The sequence below is a fragment of the Equus przewalskii genome, chromosome 16 (assembly GCF_037783145.1).
Source record: "Equus przewalskii isolate Varuska chromosome 16, EquPr2, whole genome shotgun sequence".
NCBI lineage: Eukaryota > Metazoa > Chordata > Mammalia > Perissodactyla > Equidae > Equus > Equus przewalskii.
In genome coordinates this window covers 77666544-77692689 of record NC_091846.1, presented here as the reverse complement: position 1 = coordinate 77692689, position 26146 = coordinate 77666544, and the positions used below count along the sequence as shown (strand labels likewise).

The 26146-nt window shown below is 42.6% G+C and overlaps 1 protein-coding gene across 1 annotated transcript in view; it reads left to right on the top strand.

Moving 5' to 3' along the window:
• Nucleotides 1-26146, top strand: part of COL4A1 (collagen type IV alpha 1 chain) — a 147103-nt gene that overhangs the window by 43359 nt on the left and 77598 nt on the right. Inside the window, exon 2 of the mRNA XM_070578492.1 lies at nucleotides 18541-18600. Coding sequence (XP_070434593.1) covers nucleotides 18541-18600 — 60 coding nt within the window. The remainder of the gene's footprint in view (nucleotides 1-18540; nucleotides 18601-26146) is intronic.

The window sequence follows — 26146 nt, the reverse complement described above, 5'->3', positions numbered from 1 at the left end:
ATTATAAATAACATCAATCTGTCAATTGGGTGGTTTAATTACCACTGCCTGGGGAGGGCAGGCCTTTTTTGAAGTCCACCTTCTTATGGTCGCCCATCAGAATGGCTGATGGCTCGAGTGCCGTCACAGAGGCAGCTTGTTGTGGAAAGAGCTAGAGCCTTGGAATTAGGCCATGGTGCTGGTCTCAGTCCTCCACCCCGTGACTGGATGATGCTGGGCTCGCCAGGTCTGTAAAACATCAACACCTCTCAGGGTTTGGTGACAATTAAATCAGAATCTGAGAATCTGTTTCTAAAGTTCCTATAGCACATATTATGTGCTCAAACAACATTGCTTTCTTTTCCTCTTTCCTCCAGTGTGGTTGCAAAGAGACCACACTCCATTCTCGAATTTCAGTAGAACCTCGCACAAGAATGGAGGAGTTGATGCCCTGATTGGAGCCGTGGGCCCCATGTGTGTTTTTGAAATTCCTTTAACCAGGTTCCATGTGTCCTCACTTCCCACCTTTCTGCAGCTGGAATGGGGAGCCCATCTGCCCCTTAAACTAACCATATGGTGATCTTGAAATGGGTCATTTCGCTGTCCTCCTTGGAGCAGTCAGCACGTCCTTGTGCCGCTCGGGCCTTGGCAGAAGGCTCAGATGCCGTGTTCAGACCCGTGCAAGAGTTCCTGCTACGTGACGGGCACTGGACTAGGTGCTGGGGACGAAAATAGGAAGAAACGTGTGTATTGTTAGCAGACAATGTCTGGCCCAGGGCCCAGATGCCTCCGCGAGATTTCCCTCGTGCTGTCTTCGAGTGGCGAATCTCACAGGAAGTGGTAATGCAGTTTTCAAACAATGTAGCCCACAGCGATGACACTCAAGCCAGATGCCAGGGTCGCTTCGTGCTGATGCAAATCTCTGAGGTGTGTCTCAGCTCCTTAAGCAATCTCCTCCGGTGGATTCCCTTGGCCACAGAGGAGTCTCCGTGCTTTCTAGGAGTGGCTGAAGCGGAGCTGTCTCTCTACGTGTGTGTCTTCCTTCTTGGCTTACGGAAGTTGAGCCTTAAATGTGTTTCGAGGAATTTGAGGGGATGCTTGACTTAAAGGCTAGGGAGTTCTTAGGCTGCTGGAGAGTGACGGAAGTCCTGCGCTTTCTTTCCCTAAATATTAGAAATGGATGCTGTAAACTTTAAAGGTCTATGGTGATGTATGTCAGTTATAGCTGAATAAAACTAGAAAAGAAATAAAGGTCACACACACACAAAGAAATGGTAGTGCTTCAGATGAATATAGTCAAAAATGAGAAAGAAGCAGGCCCTCAGATCTGGTGGTGGGAAAGGAGCAAACATCAAAAATTTTTTATACATGACATAACGTTTACCATTTTAGCCATTTTTAAGTGTACAGTTCAGTGGCATTAAGTACACTGACGTTGTCATACAACCGTCACCACCATCCATCTCCACAACTCTTTTCATCTTCTCAAACTGAAACTCATGCCCGTTAAACAGAAAAAGGTTACTATTCTATGCCAGTAGGAGAGGCACGCACTCTACGCTCATCTCCAGGAAGCTCGGGAAAGAGGATGTTGTCTTGGATGCTCCTTGGTGATACTTGGATTTTATTAAATATCAACATTAAGCATGTAGGAGTTTGGTGAGTTATGGGCCCGTCCTCTGTGGACAGGTTACTCGCTGAAACACGGGCAGGTGGCATGGAATAGAAGGATGGGTCCTGGCTTCAGAGTTGAGGATAGAGATTCGAGATTGGGTCGCATGGTGACATAGTCACAAGGGCAGTGACCATGTAACTGGACGTAGCTGTACGCCTCATCCACGGAGAAAAAGTGCCACCTGGGAAGGTGATATTTTGGTCAATGGCCCTACCTGTGTAGTGCATGTCAGTTGACAGTAGTCAACCTCTGGTTTCTGTGGCTATTAAATTAACAGAATTAAATTAGAATGACTGTCTTGTTTTTTGGCTTTTTTTTTTTTGACTTTTTTTTTTTTACTGAGGTCATGTTGGTTTATAACATTACACAATTTCAGAGGTACATCTTTAATGACTGTCTTGTTTTGATTTAAGATGATAACATTTTATCACATTCTAAACCCATTCTTAACAATAAACTTTTCCTTCACTTTTTATATGAACCAAAAGATATGAAAACCATTCGCAGACGACTAGATAGCGAGTTTTTCCTTTGCTTGGCACAATGAACTGTTTGAGTAAAGACGTGCTCTGGTTTTCAAAGGGAGAAAGTTCACATTGTGTCAGTTTCCTGTCTAGTCAACAGAGTAAAACAAAAGAGAAGAAAAGATGGACAATTTTGATTCCTTCAGCTCCTTAGACTAAAAGAAGACTTCCCATCATGTGTTTTGCTCCACCTAGATTTTGTAGACAAGCCTTTTAAAAAAACCTTTATTGTTGGTGGAATACTTTCAAACACTTTGTTTTAGATTTGCACAAAGTTTAGAATAAACACGTCGTGTCAGACTAGGGAGTGAATCATGCGGCGGGTCACTGATGGAACCACCTAATTAGGGTCAGTGAGCTAAAAACAATATAAAATAATTAAGGCTGGGTGGATGGAGGAGAGGGAAATGACGGTTTGTTGAAAGAAAAACAACGTCTGGAGACTATTGCCTTAAAAAGGTAAAATATACAAATTAACAAGATGGAAAAACCCAGTTATGTGTGGTTCTGAAAGTTGAGTAAAGTGCCCATGGCAGAAATGGACTTGGAAGGCCTGCCATGACCTCATCCCCGGGGCTGGGTGGGAAATGACAAGAAGCTGAAGTGAGCCTGGCCCCCGGATGTCAGAGTGAGGATTATTGGGCAGTACCCTGGGTTGCTCAGTCTTGCCAATTAATGGGAACAGTATTCTGGTTCATGGATCAAGGCTGTGTATATCCTACAACTCTTTTCCATTTTGGATCCTATGAAATGCAATTAAATGGACCCACCACTAAAACTGTACTGAACATAACTTAACCTTTACTTTTTCGAAGATATTTAGTAACTTAAGGATTTAAAAATTATGTATTTTGGAAACTACAGTGTGTTAGTTTTCTTTGTATGGTAAGGTTACCAAAAGCTCTAGTTAAACTAACATTGAAATCTCTGACTGAAAAACTAGTATTATTTACTAGCTTATTTATTAATTTATCACTAACATCAACAGTAGTTCCAAACTGTGTTTTTGATAGAGAGAAAGTACGTGGTTAGAGAAATACACTGAAATAATTTAAAAAATTCGAAGTGTATATCACTGTCTAAATTAATCTGTTGGATTTTGGGTATTTTTATTTGTCGGAAACTAGTAAAAAGGTGTTAAGCTGCAGTCCACTCACTATTAAAATGACCAGTCTTCGGGGCCGGCTCCGTGGCCGAGTGGTTAAGTTCGTGCGCTTCGCTACAGCAGCCCAGGGTTCAGATCCTGGGCGCGAACATGGCACCGCTCGTCAGGCCACGGTGAGGTGGTGTCCCACATCCCACAACTAGAAGGACCTGCAACTAATATATACAACTGTGTACCGGGGGGGTTTGGGGAGATAAAGCAGAAAAAAAAAAGGACCAGTCTTCTATTTCATATGCTGAATGGCAAATGTGTGTTATGGTCAAGTAATTGCGCAGACTGAATAAATTTAACCTTTGAAGAAACATAACCTGTACCATGAATTCACTTGTTTTCAGTCTGTTTGAAGATATGTTGATGCAAGACTGTGAAAGGGATTTTCAATTTATAGCGCGCTCTCTCTTCAAAATACGTTGTATCTGGATGTTTATGGATTGGATTGTTGTAACTTTCAGATGTATCTAATTCATTTCAATCACTCACCTCTTCCTTTAGTTGTCGTATATGGTAAAGGGTGTGCTTCTGTTAGTCTCTAGCTGTAAAAGCTTTCCGGTGAGTACCAGTACCTCCTTCATCCTCTTCACTGCCGTATCACAGAACCCAGCTCATAACAGGCCATCCATCAGTCTTAATTAAGTAGGTAAAACCCTTATATTTATTCTCTGAGTAGCTTAAATAAAACAGTAACTCATTTTCTTTTCATGGCAAAAACAACTGGATTGGTCTGATTTCAAAAGAGGTATATTTACACGTTGTGGGTTCTGTAGAAGTACGTTGTGAATTAATTAAAAGATGAATAAGAGGTTTCAATAATTGGCTCGTCATAAAGGAATATTTTCATGTTAAACACACGCAGACACACACCGACACATATAATGCGTACATTTCTTTGTGAAAATAAGATCAATAGCAACCACAAAGTTTATATTAGAAACAATAATACACTAAAAAATATATGATTAGCCTGGAGACATTGTGATTCATATATTAATTGGGATGCTATTGATTCTTGACATGAGATTAATTTATGCCTCAGAGTCCCTCTGATAATTTACGAGAACAGTGACTGTGGATGTGCAAAAGGGATTAGTGTTGGTATCCAACAACCAGAAACAAGCAAAGAAAAAGCAACTGAGAAGAATGGCCTCAGCACCTGGTGCTTTATCTGCTAGTCATAAAGGCAACTGGAAGTGGAGGTCGTTTTTGCCACCTTGTCAAGTCAGATATTTTTACACAAGGAAAAATTCGTGTGGATGCTCTTAACTGTCAGCTATACCGTCTATAGAGAAAAAAATTAACCGAATAGTTGCCAGTTCATCATGAATTTGGCTGATTGCATCATTATTCTTTTAATCTGTTAAGGATTCTATTTTTTATGTCAGGTTGTTGGTCAGGTTCTCCTTTTGGATGGTTTTATTAGCTTTTGGCTCATCCATATTGAATTTCTTTCAAGAGCTCGCTCAACTCCTTGCATTCAGGATATGTCCACCATTTCTGGGCGGATTATTCCTTCTCTGTCAATTCGTTGGCTTTTTGTTCTTGCTGGTTTTCCCCTTTGAATCATCCTTATTCCCTCAAATACAGAAATAACAATGGACTTCTAAAAATGAACCTTTACTTAAAAATTAAAGTGGAAATTTGAGCTCTAGAATTGGCAGTTTATAGCAAAGACACTAAAGTTTTTCAAAGAAAAAGAATTAGGTGCTTTTCAGCATATAAACATGTTCATCAAAATGTGAACATGTAATTATTAAAAGCACACATGTGGTTTTGGTTTCCAACGAGATAAACCTCGCCAGAAAGTGTTTGTTTGGAATTGTGTTCACTGTGCAGTTTGCCCTGACTCAACATAGATTCTCTTTATTTAGATTAAACTTCACAGTAAGTCATAGCAAAACATGTTCTAAAAATTTTCTAGATGTTAACATGCTTAGTCATTAGAAACCATAATTTTATTTGCACAAATTTCCTAAAACCCTGTTGTATTGTATTCACAGTATGTAATGGGGAAATAAGTATTCAATGAATGTAAATGAGAAAATAAAGAAACTAGGGCTATTTGTATATCATTCAAATTGAAGGACCAGGGAAATGGAAGGGGTTATACTTTCCATATTTTATTTATTTCCTACTTATTTTCATAATAAATTATGAATGACTGCAGTCTGCTAAATATTTTTCTTCAATTCTCTTGGAAAAGATAAGATTTTCTGAAGTCGTAGCACATTTTGATAGGTGTACAGGATTACATTCATCAGTGGATTAGACCACTTGGTTTCAATAGGTGCTGGTAAATTTAAGGTTTGGTTTTTTAAATCTTAGGAGTAGGTCTCTGCTCAGGGAAATAGTGGGGAAGTGTGGTTTGGAAATGATGCCTCTGACATGTGCAGCTGACCTCAGAGTCTCACAAGAACCTTGGAGGTATCTCCTGGCATCATCTCACGGCCACAGTGTAAATACCAGAGCATGTCATTGAGAAACCACGGTTTGACCAGCAGAAGTTCAACTTCCTTCTGTGGTTTACCCCATTTTCTCTTCTTTAACCATAAATGTTGTACTTGTGTTTTTAGATAGGTTCTTTGAAAGTGCCACTTATGGCTTGCAAAGCAGCATTTTGGTCCACCATCCATTATCTTCCATCAAAGTCCGATGAAATTGTTGAAGGTTTTAGTTTTGGCCCTGCTCAAATTTGCATGTTACCGGGATGTATGTCATGATAAATCTTCTGGATAGATCTCTGATCTTTTATCAAACACAGAGAGGGATCGATGAGCTGTCTTTTCAGGTAGTCGTTATTCCACAGAGTTTATTACGTGAAATTTGTTTACATTTTGTTTGAGTTTTCAAACCTGCTTTTAAAGATACATATGAAGTAATGTTGGTCTTAGGGGGTGATGTTTCCTCTGGGTTTGGAGAACTGTACTGCAGCATTTTAGAATCTGTCATTTATAGAGAGTTTAAATCCTTCCATTTATTTTTGAAAAGCGGCTTTGCAAATGAGTCTGGTATTTGAGACTGAGTGCAGTTATGAAAATTACACTTTAACTTCATTCTGACTGGCTAGGATTAGTCTAAACATGCGTATTTTTCTAAAACATATCCCATCTCTGACAAGAAAAGCGAATAGCTCTGATTGCTATCATAACAGAATATTTTATATTCTCTGAAATGGAAGTAGCAGTAAATTCACTATTACAATACACTTGTTTGATGCTTAGTGTGTATGGTTAGATTCTATCCCACAAGAAAGAATATCCATTTTACTATCCTTGTTATTGTAAATATTATATGGCTTCCCCGTCATGGAGCATGGTGTCTAGTTGTGTTAGAGTGGTGTGCAAACCCTTCACCATATGGCCCAAATCTGCATTTTCCACTGCACCGGTGTCTGCTCCCGGGGTTCAATCCTCTGTAGATTCCTCAGCGTTTCTCAACTTCCTCTGCACTGTCTTGTCTCTGTATTTGGTTCACACTGCTTCCTCCTTCTGGAGGTCTGTGTTTGCCATCCGAGGCTCTGACATCTCACCCATGGATCAGGGTTCTGTTGACCTGCTCCCTCCATGAAGCATATGCAGTGTGTTAGCCGGCCCCCAACAAGGTGTTCATTCTCTTCTTCCATCTTCATCTCTTTCTCTTAGTTTATCATCCCAGTCCAAAATAATTTTTCTTTCTCAAGCATCTTCTACTTTTATAACAGCAGTAACAATCATCCTCCCCAATTATTTAGTTTTATATATGAGTTTCTCCTTCTAGACTAGAATGTACTTGCAGGAAGGAGCCGTGGTCTCTCACATGACCTAGAGCAGCACATCAAGCAAGTTTATGTTCATATCCGTGCCTCTAGTTGGACATTTCATGGAGGAGGACATTGAAACAGTTGGCTGAAATGAAGTTTGGGGGTTGTCTGCTGAATCTAGGTTATTTCTTGCAGTGATGAATATAATCATGAGTTAAATAAAGTTTGCTAAGGAAGAAGAATATGAGATACACAGTTTGACAAATAGAATAAATATCTTCATGTGAAATTTATCTAACTGACCATTGCCAACAGAGAAAATGAAAATCGGTTATCTTCTCCTGTCATAAAATGAGACACATTCTTTCCATCCCGCCTCTCCTCTCCAACCTTCCTTCCTTCCGTTTCCCATTATTCCTGATGGAAGCACCGTCCTTCCAGTCACACTCCTTGGAAAGCCCTTCCTCCTACACCCTTAGCACTAAGTTGTAACTACTCTGTCTTCTTAGTCATCTGACTCCTCCTCTCCTCACCTTGGGTCAGCTCCGTTCCATCTTGTCAGAACTCCCTGTAGGTCTCCTTACTTCCCCATTCCCTTGTCACTCAATCCCTTTCACACAACGCTTTCAAACTGATGTTACTAAAATGCAGAGAAGGGAATTTGTCTCCCTCTGTTCAAAATGTGGCCTAGTGGACAATGAAATAGCAGTCACTCTGCCTTTCATTCAAGGTCCACCTAGCCTGCGTGCACCCAGCCCCTTACCTTATCTAAGGCTGACGCTGGAGTCTTTGCTCTTCTCTGTGCTTGTAAACTTTCCTCCATGGTAAGTGGGTCTGTGCCGGTGTGTTTGATCACCTCCTTGTTTTAGGGTTAGTCCTGTGGGCACAGCTCCTCTTCTATTAGATGGTGAGCTGCTTGAGAGCCCGAGTCATATCTCAGTCATCCTTTTACAGAGCCAGGCACACAGTGGGTGCTCATTAAATCCTTACAGAGTGAGTGAGAGAACAGCCTGCTTAGCTGGTGCACCAAACCGTCGCATATTCCACAGGAAAGGAGCATTGACTCTCTGTTTCAGAAGAAGAATATATCCTATTAGATGGAAACAGAGAGAGCATGGAGGGGGTCATATAACTTGGGTCACGTTCCAAACCTAGACTGGAGGAGGTTGGTGATGTTGCTAATCTGGGGAGAAATTAGCAATGATTTAAAATATTAAATTGTTTTAGGAAAAAAGAGGTAAACTTGTTACCATGGTCTAATTAAACTCTGTTTTTGACTTGCATGTCAGGCATACTTGCAATATTTAGCCAGGCACTTAAGCTTTTCCTGTTTTCATTTTAGGTAGGTTACAAACATAGGGCTCCTTAAAGGATCAGGACATGGAACACATGGGATAAACTGAAAAGGGACTTCACTTTCTAATGCTCCGTGTGACGTTGAGTCTTCATGCCTGTGTGCAGGTCCCCTGTCACTTCCGTATAGCCAGCGGAACCTTCGAGATGTCTTTTTAAAGACGGGTCTGTTGATGGAAAACTTCTCCGCCTGAATCCCTTTGGCTACCTGTCCAGTGATTGTATGTAGGGTGGTGTTAGGCCAGCCTGCTTGTTGGGAATCCTTTATTTAATGAGGTAATACGCTCTGCATTTTCTGGAACATAGAAGGAAAAGCATCAGAAGTTCACTAAGTAGTTTTTTTTTTCAAAAATATTTTAAAGATGATATATTGATGTGGTGTTGCTAAAACTGTGATACAAAGATGTTAAAAGAAACGGTGTGACTACGGGATACATATATGGGATAAGAACAAGAGACATGCAGCGAGGTTGGTCACAGGGGCTACCCGATGGGGTCTAACTTCCCGCCAAAACCCAAGCAGGACATGGCCTCGGTAGCTTTCCAGATGTTAGCAGCTGGGCTCTTTTCCTTCACGTCCCCCTCCTGCCTCCCCTTTCCTCTCCCTCCCTTCTTGCCCTTTCCTCTCATCCCTTCCTTTTATTTCTTCTCTGGCCCTTTACAACATTTCTAACCACGGTGGATTTAATAACACTGATGGTCACGAAGAAAGCACACAGTACTTGTTTAAAAACATGCTTTTAAAATAACTGTTAAGCTTGGAGATTGCATATGCAATAGATTAAGCTGCAATTTATTTATGACTAGGAATTAATAAAGAAGGCACCTCTTGTACCCAGTTGTGGGAATTTCTTTACGTCTTCCGGGAAATTTGCTGTCACTTTTAAGATGGCAATGAACGATTCATTTATTAGGATCAAAGTTATTGGTATACAGGAGAAAACACAGAAGTTAGGAACAGTAGGCCACGCTTCCGCACTGAGTCAGCGACACTGCTGTGAGGCCTTTGGGCTCAGCGCTCTCGGCCGAGACCTCACAGTCACCTCTCCTCCTCACTTAGGCATTGGCTGTCTTACTTGGTACCTTCCCGAGTAGCACCTGTGTCTACCTCCTGACCGATTCCTTGCACGTCTCTCTTCATTCTTTCTTCCTAGGAGAGCACATCTCCTCTGTCACTTGATTTTTAAAAAAGTTTTTGGCTCAGTCCTGCCTACTGGCAGTGTCCCTCTTGGGCTTCCCAAACCTGGCTCCCAGCAGCGCTGTGTGCCTGTGGGCTGTGCTTTGTCTCACATTTGCCTTTCTTTACAGCAACACCTCCTCCCCTCTACACGGCCCACCTTCTCTCAGCAGGCCCATGGGACCTCCTCTGGACATACCTTTGTCCCCGGGGCAGCGTGTCGGGCTCCCTCCTCTGTGTGTTTGTTGGACTTGGCTCACCTCTTGTGGTTTCTCTCTTCCTCATTCTGCTTGCTAACATGTTCAACTCGGCATTCTTAGCATCAGCGAGGATGCCTGGCCTCTCCCACACTGTGTGTGTACCAGAGATGCTGAAATCTTATCACCCATCAGGTAAAAGAGAAGTAGGACTGGGCACCGAGACTAAGAGGGAACGAATGGGTGGCACAGGCGCCCCTGGGGCCGCTCCCATTCCTGCCAGTCTACCCCCGTGTGGCTGGACTTGGGCTTCAGAAGTGAGAAATGAAGGTGGATATCTGAATGGCAGGGGCCAGTTGGGGGTGTGGGAAGAGTAAAGACTGGTCTGTATTTTGGAGCCGCAGAGGAGAGGGAAGATGAGAAGCAGAAGCAGCCAGGAGAGCTGCACGCACTCCATCCCAACAGACCAGTTGTGCCTTCTTTTCAAAGTTGGAGGAAATAGTCAAACCTTTTTTTTTAATGCATGGCTGGGTAAAACTGGCTGCTTTTCAAAGGTGGCTGGAAAATATATGTTTGTGGCTCTGGTGAAAGAGTCTTCGAGGAGGTGAGTCAGTGAGGAAAGTGGGGAGATGGGAGGGAAGGAAGGAGAGGTGATGGCTGCAGGGTGGAAGGATGGCTGGTAAGAAGAGCATCCAGGAGCCTGGAGAGAGCAGCTGGGGGTGAGACGTTTATTGATGGAAGATGTCCCCCCTGAAATTAGGAAGTGAGAGGTCCATCTAGGGCCCGCGTCTCTAAGCCACACGTTTGCCCAGGACAGTCTCTTACTCTGGGAGAACATTCTGGGGAGTGGCTTAGGAGGAGGACCTCTGGGCTGGAGACTTGCCGAAATGGTCTCCTCTGTGTTTGTACACCAGGCTGGTGACTCAGCAACCACTGGGGAGAGCCCCCCTGACTCCCCCAGTTCATGTCTCCAGGCCCCGTTTCCACCCCGGGGTCCCACGGGACACAGCCCACCAACTCGTTTCACACACAGCCATCTGAACTGCTGTCACATGGCATCTAATTGTAGCCACATTTGCTTGCAGCTGGACAAGACCAATGACTTGGAGGTGAAATGCTGGGCTTCATTATCAGTCCCTCTGGTCCATCCTATTCCCCGGGCAGGGACATTTAATGTCCACCCCCACTGAGTAGGAGAAAGGGAAGAAAAGAAATGAAAGTGAGTCAACAAAAATTGTAAGATGGGGGAAAATTAAGAACAGAACCATGATCACATGCTGATGGTCAGAGGAGCCAAGGGAGCACCCTCACCTACTCAGAGTGGTCGTTGGCTGGGAGCCCTCCCCACGCTCTGCGAACTCAGCCTCTAGCTAGAACCAGGACGCAGCAAGCATCTCTCGTGCACACTCCTTAGTCATGCTACAAGAGAGGCAGGTGCTGCTGCGGAGCAGAAGTTCATTTTGCTTCCCAATGTTTCATGCTAATTTTTTTTGCCAAGAATTTATCAACACTTGTAGCTGTTTTCAAATGAGAGCAGAAATATTTTGTAAGTCTAAAAAGTAGTGAAGATAATCTGTTTCCATGTTTTCCATGATTGAACGCATCAGAAATGTTATTTTATTTAACTAACTTCTCCTTTCTGTTGAATTAATGATGAAGAATTATTTCCACATCTTTTGAATCACATCTAGCTTACATTTATCAAAACAAAATGATGATGATAAAATAAAACAAATGCAGATGAAAACACATGGATTGTGAGCTGCTTGGCGATTAATTACCTTAAATAAACAATACCAAGCATATTTTTGAAAGTTCACGAGTGCTGTGCAAGTGTAAGCTTTTAAGAAATTATTATTTGTACTGCAACATTTGGGCTGTATTTTGCTCTCTATTTTGTTATTAATTTGTTAACTTTTTTGGAGGGGTAAATTTTATTGAAGATGTATGAAATTATAAGGGCACAACTCAGTGCATCTTGCAAGGTGGACTTGCCTATGAAATAGAAGCCAGATCATGAACCAGCACATTTCCAGAATTCTAAAAACCCCTTGGTCCCCATCCTGTCTCTAACAGCCCCTAAGGGTAACCACAGTCCGACTTCATTGACTTTAGTTTTGAGCTTTATGTAAACGGAATCACCCGGTTTGTTCTTTTGTGCCTGGCTTCAGTTTGCTCCTCATTATGTCTTTGGATCCATCCATGTGGTAGCCGCCTATGCTAGGAGCGCAGAGGGCTCCATTCTGTGAATACATACCATTGTGTATTTATCCATTCTACTGTTTCCCTTGCAGGCTACTGTGTATACTGCTGCTGTGAACATTCTTGAGCATGCCTTTTTAAAATTTTTTTACTGAACTACAACAAAGTGCAACCATCGTAAGTTCACAGCTCAATGAACTTTTACAGATGTAACCACCCACGTGTGTAACCACCACCCTGACCAAGCAGAGAATGTTCCAGTACCCCGGAAACCTCCCTCGTACCCCCTCTTAGTCAACCCCACCGAAGGTCTTCACTGTTCAGATGGCTTTCACCGTAGGTAGTTTCACCTATTCTTGAATGGAAGACGTTGGGACCACACAGTGGATGCTGTTCTGTTGGAGAAGGGTTAAGAGTCTCTTTCAGGGCAATCCCCTCTGGGGGTTGGGGGGTTGCATAGAGGTGTAAAGAGCCATTTTGCAGAACCCCATGGCAGTAAACAAAACTTAAAACTAGCATATGCTAGTTAAGACTGCAAACAAGATGGAAGTTGGGAAATAAATATTAAAATCTCCCCTATATACTCTATACTTCTTTATGATGTTTTCATACCCAAAAAGAGTGGGAGCGCTTGGTGCTTTTTTTTTTTTGGTGGTCATCTTTTATTCGCCACACCAACATTTTTTGGTAATGAGATAAAATTAAAACTGATAGAGCTGAAAAGATCAAACTCGAGTGGCGCGTAATCAGGGCAAATACTGTTTAATTAAAATGGTTTCAGCTGTAGAAACGTCTGAGCGTGTCTTTTGCTGCACGTCTGCGTGCGTCCCTGTGGGGCATCTCCCCGTGAGTGGAGTTGCTGGGAAAGCCATTGTGAATACTCGGTTTGCCCAGACGCTGCTGGACGGCTTCCCAAAGTGGCTGTTCCACTGGACGGTCCCACCAGGAGCATCTGAAAGGTCCACTTTGGTTTCTGTGTAAACGGAGTCACCCGATTTGTTCCTTTGTGCCTGTCTTCAGTTTGCTCCGTATTGAGTCTGTGGATCCATCCATGTGGTAGCCGCCTACGCTCAGAGTGCAGAGGGCTCCATCCTGTGAATACATACCATTGTGTATTTATCCATTTTTAATGTCTGCCTTTAATTTCTGCCCAAGTCACCCCAAAATACATTCCTTTGTCTCCACATATTTCCTTAGTTGCATAGGTAATTTTCTGAAAGATTCCCGGAAGAAGGGGTACAACCAGGAAGAAAATTGGGATCGTAATATCACCACAAAACTATTTTGACATTTTGCACAGCGTAGGGAATGTGAAAAGGAATTTGAAAGATAAGCTGTTTAGGCTTGGCAGATCTCCACATGTCCCTATTTGGTGGGATGTGAAACACATAAAAATTGTTAAAGCAGTGATGTTAGAGGTCTATCTCCCATCAGAAGCAGGGAAAAACTCAGAAGATTGAGGACTTGACTTTGTTTAGCTCATTCTGAATATGCCTTCTTACAGGAGGATGCCACAGTTAACAAACTAGCCTGAGAGTGCGACGTCCTTATGCCCTTGCTCCCCCTCCCGCTCTCTCTCTCTCTCTGTCTCTCTTTCACGCGCACACACAGCACAGCAGTTGGCGTCATTTGCTTCAGTAAAAAGGCAATCTCTAAGCAGAATCAGGGAGCCTTCCCCTTCCTGCGTCCCCACGTGGAACTCACTTTAATGTCGAGAAGAGCTCCCTGTTGGTCTGTAGATCAGAGAAGGACCGGAAATAGGCTTCATTTCAAGTAAAGTCCCTGACCTCCGTCCTCCGCCTTCCTTCTTTGGCACCAGTGCTGTATATCATAAATCTTTGGGAATTTTTAGTATGTAACATACTTTATAGCATTAATGGGGATGGTTCGATGCTCTGGAAATCTTTAATTGGGGCATGAAAGAAAATGGAATAACATTAATTGTTTTATTATATCCTGAAAAGTATAAAGAGACTCATATAGAATATAAAAGATATTTGATTTGGGGATACTTTGATTTACCTTTTGCATTCCTTTCAATTGTATTATTTGTTTGTGTTTCAAGTTGATCCCCGCTGTTGGAGTTGCGGGTGTGTGTGTGTCTGACAGACTTCATTGAGAACTGATGTATTTTTTTCTGATTCAAATACAGTTAATTCACTTCAGTTTCCATTATACTCTTGTGGTAAATTGTTGGCTGTATGGTCTAAAGAGGGTAGAGGGAAGAGGCTAAAAGGACTGCCAAGATTGACTTGGTTTTCATTAAGTTTCCTACAGTTTTGGGGGTATAAGCAGTGATGGTTTTCCCCCTGAGAGCTTTCTAGGCTTCTCTTTCCCCAGTGGTCTGGTGACCCATGTAGCTGTTGGCCGTAGATGGTCTCCTGCTGTAAGAGAGACCAAGACCCACAACTTTTTGACCTTTGGAACCGTTCCCCACATTCCCTGTTTCCAAGTGCAGCCTGTCTCCATGACCAACGTCGTCAGCGGTGACTATGTGAGTCAAGTGTGTGCCTCATGGGAAGAGGCAGGGCATTGCTCTGGGGACCTGGATCTAATTTACTCGATGCCAGCACTCCACTGAGGGGAAGGCAGGAAAAAAGTGCGAGTACTTCCCAGAATGGACAAGTTCTTCCTGCTCCAGAATCTGCAACAGATGGGCTGGGAGCTAGTTGACGGGGCCCAATATATTCCAGACATCAGGCAAAAGGAGCAGCCCTGGTAAACCCGTCAGATGTGCTGCCAGTAGGGAGCTGTTTGAGTCTGTGAGACCACGTATATCTTTTGATTTTGCTGAGGCGTCTAGATGCAAAATGTAATTTCTCAGGAAGTTGTGAAACTTGTGACATAGCCTTTAACATATTAGATCACCAATGAAATTGTGAATCTGAGTACCTCAGATAGTTTATGTGCCCTTTCAAATGTAGTCATTGAGGGTTGCGACTTGCATTATGTAAAGATTTTATTTCAATTAGCTGTTTCAAAGTCATCAGTTATACTTGATTGAGAAGGTTAACTCAGAGCATCGTTGGTCTTCTTTTTAGGAGTGTACGCTTGAATCACAGCTGAGACACCTCCGTGTGCCAGTGTGAAACCCAGCATGGGCCGTTATTGACAGCAATTGTAAAGGACCAGAAGAGTGATATTTCAAAATAGATTTCATTTAGCAAAGTAAATGTGTGTCTCATGATTTTGCTTTGTTAGTCTTAAAATTAGGTTTTTTTTTTTTTTTTTTTTTAGCAGAGCCATTTACATAAAATGCTAGGCCACCCAGAATGGGAAACAAAAATCATGGTCTAAAAATGCCTTTTGTCTGAAAAGCTAACCGTAATTTAGATATTCTTAGAATTATCAATTCTTTGGATTGCCTTCTAGGGCCAGAATTGGTAATAAGATTTTCTATGTGAATAAAGGAGGTAAGGAGCCAAGAACGTCTTTAGTCTGGGATATTTATTTATTTATTTATTTTTAAGATTTTATTTTTTCCTTTTTCTCCCCAAAGCCCCCCGGTACATAGTTGTGTATTCTTCGTTGTGGGTTCCTCTAGTTGTGGCATGCGGGACGCCGCCCCAGCGTGGTCTGACGAGCAGTGCCATGTCCGCGCCCAGGATTCGAACCGACGAAACACTGGGCCGCCTGCAGCGGAGCGCGCGAACTTAACCACTCGGCCACGGGGCCAGCCCTGGGATATTTATTTTTTAAATGTTTGCTTGACTTACAGTATAAGCTGGTTGGGGCAGGGTGAGGGTCCTTTCTTTCTGTAATACGGTCTGTAATAAAGGCTCTCGTCCTTTATTTCCTGTCCGATTCTCCAAGGGTTGTCGTGACCTGTAATCTTGCCCAAAGCAAAAGTGGTCATTTGTTGCCCACACGCGCCAGGTGTGTTTCTAGAGCGAAGACTCAGGAAGCAGCTTGACCCCAACATCCACAGTGGGGGCCCTCTCACCTCTTATCTGGGATGTCCTACAATTAAGGCGTTTACCGACAGCTTAAGGGAACAGGTCCAGGAAATTCATTTTTATAACCTCCCTCAAATTGGATAAAGATAAGCTTCTGAAATTTTATCAGCATCTCAGAAGAGGAGACCCAGAATCACCAAATAGCCATTTCAGCTTCAGTTGTTTGATTCTGTGCCTCACCTAAGTTTTGAAGAAACCGTGTTGAACTGTGAGCAGGAAAGCCCAGACTGCTTCAGGCCACTCTTGGGTTTCTGCCAGCTGAGCCTGGTTGATGGGTGACATTTCCTACATGGACGTGCAAATGAAAGAGTCTTTGCCTGGTTGACTTTTCCTTCTGGCATCACAGGAGTGGAGTGGAGTTAGCGGAGTTGAAAGAGCAGAGGTGTGTTTCTGGACCTGGCTCAGAAGCAGGAAAGTGGGGGCAATGGGATGGGGAGCAGGTGGACCCGGAACCTCGGGTACTTGGAGCCTCACCTGTGGGGCTTTCCTGCTCTGGGGGCTAACCCAGCAGCTCCGGGCATCCGTGCACCCCCGAGACCCGCCCCGCCTCCCTGGCTGGTCTGGCGATGTGGACCGGTCCTACAATCATTGCTGAGTTCTCTCTGTGGAGTGTTTCCCCCAGGGCTGTTACCCAGTAATGTGTTGTGAGCTGACATCCCACTGCCATTGGATTGTTATCTTGGGGTGTTATTTAAGGTTGATCAAACGGGCAACACCACTGCCACCCACAAAGCCGTAGGAACCCAGTACCGAGTACTCTATTGCATCTATATGCCCGTTTATTAATGTTTTGACAACTCTGAAATTGGGGTAGATCTAACAGGTGGTGATGTGTCATTGTTTAATCAGCGCTATTCTTTCCTGGTGTGGGTTACAACCAGCGTAGTCTCAGACAAAATACAGTCTACATGAGGCTTGGTGCCGGACTCTGGCGCTGCCCCTCGCGGGTGCTGGAGAGACACATGAGCACAGGGCCGTCCGAGATGTGTGGTGAGGGCCACAGTAGGGGTGTGTTCTGGGACCCACGTGGGAGCAGTCACCCCTCACCTGGAGATTAGACAGGAGTGGTGATGTTGAGTGAGGCCTGTCTCTTCAGTCTCCCCGGCCTTGTGTCTGTACGTCTTGGATGAACCTTCTGGAGCACAGGTGTGAGATTTGGGCCTCATCTCTGCGTGGTCGCCAGAACCACTCGTGCTTCACAGATTGTCAAGCGAAACTGTGCACGTGGATTGATTTAAAATGTTAGGAGGTTATGAGAGTGCATGCTGAAAATTGCCTAAAATGTGAGTCAGGGAAAGAAACAGATCCGTAATCTCTGGAGCCTGTTTGGACCGTTGTCAGTTGTCCCCATTTCCAAAATATGAAATTAAGACCAGCTTACTGTCTTAGAGGGACTTGTTCAGACTTCACTTTATAAAATAAATATCTCCAGATGCAGTTGTTTTATGCAGAAGATCTCCATGGCGATGGCGCTGAGACTTGAGTATACTGTTAAAAATATAGACGTCATGTGCTCACAGTGCTATTAATAGCGTGGCTGTATTTTCAGGAAACTGTTGTCACCTGAAGCAGAATTTAGGTATGCATTTTATCTCAGACTTAATACAGAGCCTCTAAGAAAGATAATTAAATTTCTCCATCATTCTGCCTTACATTCTGTCCATAATACTTATGTCTACATTGGTTTAAATTTGAGTTTTTCTAAGGAAATTGCAAATGTGTATAGGAACCATCATGTTTATCTTTTAACGTGTTGGCAACTTTATGTAATGGAAGTTGAAGTTGGGTTCTAATTTCAACCTTGTCCTAGCATTACATTAAACCTCCTAATTCAGTTTTCATACCCGTAAAGTGGGGATGGTAACACTCCTCTCAAAACAATTGTTAGGATTATTAAATAAGATGATGGCTGATTGTCAGGGGCACCTCGTGGGCTTTCGAACACCTTAGTTCCCTTCTCCAGCTTTTATTATGTGCTTGGCTTCTTTCCCTTGCATTTTTAACATTAATTTATGTGTTCTTTGTTGAACATTCAAGCTTTAATTGGATTAAAAAATCAGTTCTTTAAGGTTTAGGCTTAAAAATCAGCCCCTTTATGTATTTCCTCTTTGCACGAACATTTTTTGCATGCCTGTGTGTCCCCGGGAATTCGAAGGACAAAGCATGGACTCTGCTGGGCCCTGTCTCCCCTGGTCTCGGGTCTGAAACTCCTCAATCAGAAGTGTGACATTTTCGTAGCCTTGCAATTATGGACGACGTCTTGTAACGTAATCACTTGGAGAGTCAACTTCAAAACGTATAAGCGACATCCTTCGCTTTTTGGACTAAGTGTTGGTCTGATATGTTCTACTCCAGGACTGTGGTTTTGTCTGTTAGAGTTAGAGATGTGGGCCGTCAGATAAGTACGTGGCAACCCCATTAGAACAAATCCAGATATTACTTATTTTAAGACTGTGCTCATAATAACAGGCCAGGACTTCTCCCATAAATAGGTGAAGACGCCAAAATCATTTCGCTTCAAATATTGACCTTAACTTGCAAGTATTCTTCTATTTAAAGATGTTTTCTCTTATTTCCAGGGTGGTTGTGCTGGCTCTGGCTGCGGAAAGTGTGACTGTCATGGAGTGAAGGGACAAAAGGTGAGTGGCCAAAACTTAAGTGATAATTCCTTTTGAATCGCCATCAACGTGGAAATCACTAGAAGCTACATTAAAATTAACTGAATAATCGACAATTCATGTTGAAGCCTTATTACTATTTTAATAATTTCCCCAGAGCAATACAAATGAAGTAGAGCCAGGCTTAACAGTATTTCTCAGGAATCTTAACAGCTATTTCCCAAAGATTGTAATAATTAGTGGCAATTAATGTAGAAAAAGAGATTTAGTTTATTTTCCTTTTTTAACTCCAGAGGGAACAAGTATATTGGCAGAAAATCTGTTGAGTCAATAGTATTCTTTGGAATTAATATATAAGAGCTAAATATTTTTCTGAAAAAAGAAAAGTTTCTATTGCACTTGAGGGCCTTCTGTTCAAATTTAGTATTTTTAAACTTTTTTTTTTTTTGGTGAGGAAGATTGGCCCTGAGCTAACATCTATGCCAGTGTTCCTCTTTTTGTGTGTAGGAAGCCACCACAGCATGGCTTGATGAGTGGTGCGTAGGTCCAGGCCCGGGATCCAAACCCAGAAACCCTGAGCTGCCAAAGTGGAGCATGCGAACTTAACCACTACACCACTAGGCTGACACCAAAACAATTTTTAATTCATAACATACTTGTCTGGATTTATTTACAAAAACGGTGAATATTTATTGTTTGCCAGATGTAAAATTAAAATTTTTTTCTAGCAAGTGCTCCCCTCTCTCTCATTTAAGAACTCTGGGTCTAGATAAAGATCTTTTTCTCTGGAAGACAAGTCCTATCTGTGCATTTCAGTTGTTTGGAGCGAAGGTGCTTGTCTGGTTTTGACCCCGAGACAGGGCAGCATCCTGAACTGCCTGGTGTCACCATGGAAACCAGGTGTGGCAGTGAGACAGCATGGCCAACAAACATGCGGTGTGGGAGCACAGCAGGTTGAGGCCGAGTGGAAGGGAGCGAGCCCCGAGTGGAAGGGAGCGAGCCCCGGGGACCACTACCTGCCTTCAGGAAGCCGAACGGGCCAGCTGGGCCAGCGTTCGAATTTTCTCGCTCATGGCCTGTCGAAAGCTTGTGGAGTCACAGGCTCACACTTTTGAAATTCAGCAAATTCTACTTCCAGAAAATTGTTTCGTTTCTTTTTAGCTACTTGCTGAAGTACCAACATTTTTCTTTTAAAAAATATGCTCACAGTTGGTGGCACTGGTATTAGCTGGATAAATTTCGAATAAATGAAGTATGTGAAACCATTTTTATTTCTCTCATTATCAACTTTATCAACTATAATTCATCTTCACGCTCTGTTTATCCTCTTACTTGAGAATTTTTTCTAGCTAGTTCTAGTGTGCATTCTCAGGAGTTATTTTAGAGTAGAGGCAAGTATGCTCATACCACAAAGATTTTCTCATTTTTGGTCTAACTTGAATTATACACGTAAGCACACTGAACTAACCAAGAAATCCTTAAAACTATAAAAAATAGAACTTTCAGATGTCAATAAAGAGGAAATGAAGGCCTAAATCAACACTACTCTGTTTCTTTTTCTTTGGTGAGGAAGATTGGCCCTGAGCTAACATCTGTGCCCATCTTCCTCTCTTTTATGTGGGATGCTGCCACAGCATGGCTTGATGAGTGCTGCTTGGTCTGCACGTGGGATCTGAACCTGTGAGCCCCAGCCCACCAAAGTGGAGCGTGCGGACTTAACCACTGTGCCACCGGGCCCGCCCTTCTCTGTGTAACTGAAAGCATCGGGATGTGGAGAGGAGCAGGCAGAGTTTCTTACTCTCTTAGAGAGAACAGGGTCCATTCCACCAACTCTTGATTTCCACTCCCATCCAGCAGCTGAAGACCCCAGAGGGACTCCACCCATAAGGCTTTGGTGTTTTTCAGGCTTCCTATTCTGTACATGTATTTTCTAGCCTGATTCATTTTAATTTTTACCAAAAACCCACCCATAATGTAGAACAAGGTAGACTTATCCAGATACAGCTTTCCAAATATTTTCCGCTGACTTTGTGACTTGATGACGGCTAGTCAGAGGCTTGGCCCACTTCAGTTCAGAGTCGGTTAAAGATCTTCAGAGAAGGCAGGGGGAAAACTGAGTGACAGCAGCACCTAGCACCCAACCCAAAGAGAAAAGGGTCTTTCAACATTTTGTTTCAGAATTGCACCTCGAGGCACCCTTGCTGTGGCTGATGCGCTCGGCTGAGGCCAGGTCTGTGTTTATGGTGACGTGGGGACGTGTCGTAGGGCCTGCGTCTGCCTTGGCTAGGGAAGGTCGAGGGCAGGAGAGCCTTGAAGGGGTCAAGACCTGCCCTTAGATCGCACTGCTCTCTCGTGATACGGGTTCCAGGTTGCCTCCTCCTCTGACCAACCTAAGCCTTGAAATTGGAAAACCGCAGAGCTCCCACTGGGACTGGGGTGGAAGGTGTGAAATTCTGTTCTCCCCCTTGCTAAGCCTCGAGCTTTCCCAGCAAAGTGAATCAGACATCCGGCTCCAGGACCTTCATGGTCTTTCCTGGCCCGACTCTGCTCCCTCAACACTCAGTCTCCTCCATTGCCCACTTTGGATTTTTTATGTTATTATTAAATACAGACTGTTTAAGATAAAATACTGGCAAGCTATAGGTTAAACCATTCTGAATTTGCATTTCCAAAGACTGTAATGATTGAATGGGTTCAGGAGGGCTCTTGAAATCTAGGGGGATAGCTAAATGATTTAGTGTTATATCCTTTTAAAAAAAATTGGAGATCTATCTTTTCTCCTCTTGAGCATAAATATTTCAGGTTCACATAGCATGAGCAAGGAGAGGTCCTTCCTCCCACGGAAAGAGGAAATTTTAAACTTCCTCTTATTGTCTTGGAAGTGATGTTAAAGTAATCAGTTTAATGATGTGAAAGGCCTAGACCTTAACTGAGCTAGGATTTCAGATCTGGTTCCATGTTCTTATCCAAGGTCAGATAACAAAGACATTTATTCTTGGCTGGCACGTCAGTAAGAGAAATTGGTCTTCCTCAAATGCCACCACCTCCCACACATTCTCAGAGTACCCGAGTCCTAGACATGCTAATTGGGTGTAAATGCAAAATGAGTGAAGGGTTCATAATCATAGAATTTAAATCTAGTGTCTCAAAACCCAAGCCTGCTACTGGGCGAGGTCTTCAATTTCATCGGAGTTATTTTGCTGTTTTGCTATTCTCAAATGTCTACAAATTAAATGAATTTTGACTTGTTTTTGAAAATAGGATAATAGGAGCCACATAACCCAGAGAGAATTAAAGTTACCTAACTGGGACAGAGTGTCACGGCCTTTGAAATTTGGAAATCCTTGTTTCTGAGACATGTCTTAACCACATCTCCTTGAGGAACACTCTGACATGTTGGCTATTTAGAGTCCACCAATGGAAACTGGAATATCTCCAGGATAAATTGCCAGATCTCTTTTGGCCAAGTCCTGCTTTCCACGGAGATGTGATTCATTGACAGAATGTCCTATAGTCTCCAGATAGGATGAGTAAATGTTAATGCAGCAGATTGTTCGTCATTTTGTAACCTCATTGCCATCAATACAGTACTGAGTGTCTTATTTGGAGTTCAACAGTTAAATGGATTTCAGTGTCTTCGCTGAGTTGTTTATTTTCCCACTTCCCTGGCCGGCCGCTCGTATCTTCAGATGTTTTCTCTTAGGTGATTAATTTAGGTTTGTACACAATGGCTCTGTGTTCTTCCAGAGGCCTCGGTGGTGTGGGAATGTTATCTACTTAAACTGATTAGGGTTTTGAATGCTTGCTTACTCAGAAATAGCCAAAAATTAAGCTCTTCTTTTGCTTGATAACCTGATTTTCTCAACTATTTGAGACAGTAGGAGAGGCTGCACATTCCTAGGACTTACTGCTCTATGCTTGGAAATTAACCATTTATATTTTGTGAAAATAGAGTTTGCACAGGAAGTCTTGCAAATATTTTCGCCAGGGGAACCCATGTTTATGTAACGCGATCATTATATTCTATGACCCTGCAGCGTCCAGAAAAAGGAAGTTTAAGTTCAACTAGAGAGGTGAGGGATGTGCATGTGAAATAAATAGGTTAAGAGTAAATGACCAAATTGCAGGAGAAGCAGTAGAGAAAACAGATGCCACAGTTGTTCTGAGAAGGAGGTGATCTCCGTGGCCTAGAACCATAAATAAGGGGACAGCTTCCTGGAGGAAGTGGGATCAGGCATAGCACTGTTCACTGATTCACCACACATGCTTGGATGTAGAACAGGGTTGTCTGTCACACATATGCGTAAAGACGTACGCTGAATTTAACTGCGTGTTCAGAGAAAACAGCTCTGTGGCCACTTGATAAATGCCATCATAGAAAAGGTTTGACAATTCCTCATGTAGTGACTGTTGAAAGGGACATTCCCATCATAGTCTTGGGAGCGCTGAGAATTTTAATTAACCAGAATTATAGTAACTCTAAAGACTAGTGAGAACCGTTTGGCTATCTCATAACTTCTCAGAATACCTTAACCTGCTAACGTCCAGATCCTTGCCAGCGGCATGGGGAAGAAGGATGTTATCCTATTATGACTAATTAGACTGTCTATAAATCACAGCCCCACTCCACACACTGGGTCTGCACAGCAGTAATATAGTCATCAGATAGCATGGTCCCAGATTATCTTCAAAGCAGAGAGCTTTAAAAATGGAATTTCTTTCTTTTTGTCTAAAAATGTGTATCCTATCTGATTTGAAAAGGCTGGAGAAGTCTGGCTAATCTGGAATTGATTCTGTTGCTGGCCCCAGAAATCTGGGAAGATGTTAATGTTACTTGTGCACGAAGTTTGCACAAGATGCTCTTTTCTTGTATTCCGGTAGATGGTTTGTAGCTTTTCCAGCCATTTAGCTCCTATATGTATTTGACACAATCAATAGGTATCCCATGTCAGACCTCTGTATAAAACTGTTTGTCTGCATCTCAACATTAAATTATAGCCTCTGCTCCTACACAGCAGATCTTAGCCAGGACAGAAAAATCCTGACTTTGGAGTGTCAGAGTGAGAAAGAGAAAGGCGCTGATATGTATTGAACATCTGCCTTGGGTCAGACACAGTGCTGCACTTTTTAATGCTTATTATTATTGTACCCATTTTACAGTGGAAGAAACAATCAAAAGTCCAGGGTTTCTCAGCTTTGGCACTATTGACATTTTGGACAGGATAATTTTTTGCTGTAGGGAGTGTCCTGCACATTGTAGGATGTTTAGCAGCATCCCTGGTCTCTACCCACCAGATGCCAGTAGCACTCTCCCTCCCCCAATTGTGGCAATCAAAACGTCTCCAGATATGGCCAAATGTCTCCTGGGGGCTGGGGGCGAGGGAGGAGCAAAATTGGCCTGCATGGGGAGCCACTGAACCAGCCCAATCTCTTATAGGGAATAAGAGGCAAGTAAGAGGATTCAGGCGCTAATCACAGCACTAATCAACTTCCATTCTTGAAGATCAGAAGATCCTGATCTGAGAGAGCCCAACAAGATGAACTGATGGTTCGGAATATCCTGGAGTCGTGAGCAAACTCCCATTGCTCTAGAACTGAATCCGTGGTATACGCTGCTCTGCTGGCCACCTGCCACGGAATGCAAGCCTTCCCAAGCCTTTCTCTAAATGGGTGGTGATGGAGGGATCGCTGGAGGACCACAGAGAAAGAAACCTGTTCCTTTGGGGCCGTGGGCCAACCTCCCAGTTCCTGATCTAGAGAAAGATCCACTGGGGTCTCCATCTGGTTAGACAAATAGCCACACGGAGCCACCTAGAGTGTGATGTGGAGCAGGTCGGAGGGCACCCCACCCCCGACCTGAGGTAGGCTAGGGGAAGCCCAGCCCAGATGACTGGCGTTCCATCGCACTCAGGGGATGTTGATTCCATATGGCATTCAGAATAAAACCTTGCAGGAAGGGCGTATTGACGTGAGGACTTTTCAGACCTGTGTCAAAGATGGGAGAGCACCTACATTGTCAGGATTGGGCCTCCGCCACCCCCTTCCTTCAGGAAATCCTGGCATATCCTCTATCCTGTAGGAAATGCATCACTCTGGTTAAGAGGGAGAAATCTTTGTTAAGTACCGGGCATGTCTCCTTGATTTCCCAGGAGGCGAATCGAGCCGTGTTTCGTATGCATTCTGGACATAGTTAAAAACCAGGGTCGTCAGCTTGCTCATCAGCCTTGTCTGTGTCTGGAAAGCTGCGTCTCCCCTTTCCTTTCCACAGGCTACTTGGAGCTGTGGGATGAATCAATCAACGTGCACTTTTCAGTCATTACTTTTCTAGGCACTTTTAGAGATACAAAACTAGTAATTTTAATGTCTTTCTCTCAAGGACATGCTAAACAAGAAAAAGTGTGTGCAAAGAATGCTGTAAATCTAATCATATCTATATAGAAGAGGAGAAGCTAAATTTTCCACTCTTTCTAATTATATTGGCTGTTTTACACTGATTATTTTCCATTGGCTGCTGTTGCCAGAGACAGTGCAGTGCCTGCTGGATTTGGAGTTTAGGCATTAGCTTGCACGTCTTAATATTCTAGTCATTTTTGTGCTATATTGCAGTAATTGCCAAAAATGCCTTAGGGTCTGACTTATTATTATTATTATTATTTGAGGAAGATTAGCCCTGAGCTAACGTCTGCTGCCAATCTTTCTCTACTTTATACGTGGGACGCCTGCCACAGCATGGCTTAATAAGCAATGTGTAGGTCTGGGCCCGGGATCCGAACCGGCAAATCCTGGGCCATTGAAGTGGAATGTGTGAACTTAACCACTATGCCACCAGGCCAGCCCCTGTAACATTATTTTTAAGATAAAGGTTCTGACCTTTTCCTAAGATCCTAAATACAGGATACTTTCTTAGTTGTCATTAAATCTTCAGTGAAATTCCTTTTTGAGACAGGGACTATATTTTCTTGATATTTTTTGACAGTTCAATTGTCTTCAGCTTATATACATATTTATTTCATTATTTCATTTTTAACTTACTCATGTCTAATAGTAGAAATATTTTTAGCCATGATTTCATTATGAAGTAAAAAAATACAAGAGCAGAGTGCTTTGTATGCTGTACTTTATATATCAACTAGTTATTCTTTTTTCATTCCTCGTTATTCTTAGTATCTGTGTAGCATAGATTTGAGATTTCGAGGATTATTAAAGTACAAGATTATCTTTCATTTATTCTTTATGAGAATATTGAAAATTTCTTTCCCATAAATTAAATTATATTAATGATTATCCTAAATGTTAAAGGTGTTGCGTTTCTTCCTAGACATTTTATTTTTTTCTCAAGTAAATGAAAGTAAATATTTTTGTGTAAACTCTTTGAAACTTTGGCTAAATTAACTGATTTGGACTAACAATAATGAATTATGAATAATAACAATAATTTATTTATTAAGCACTTACTCTTTGAGGGTCAGTGCACCAAATTTGAATTAGTGAGAATTTCAAAATCTAGCATATTTAAAAAGAAAATCTGTTTTCTTCCTTCTAAGATGTGAAATATTTACTTAAAATG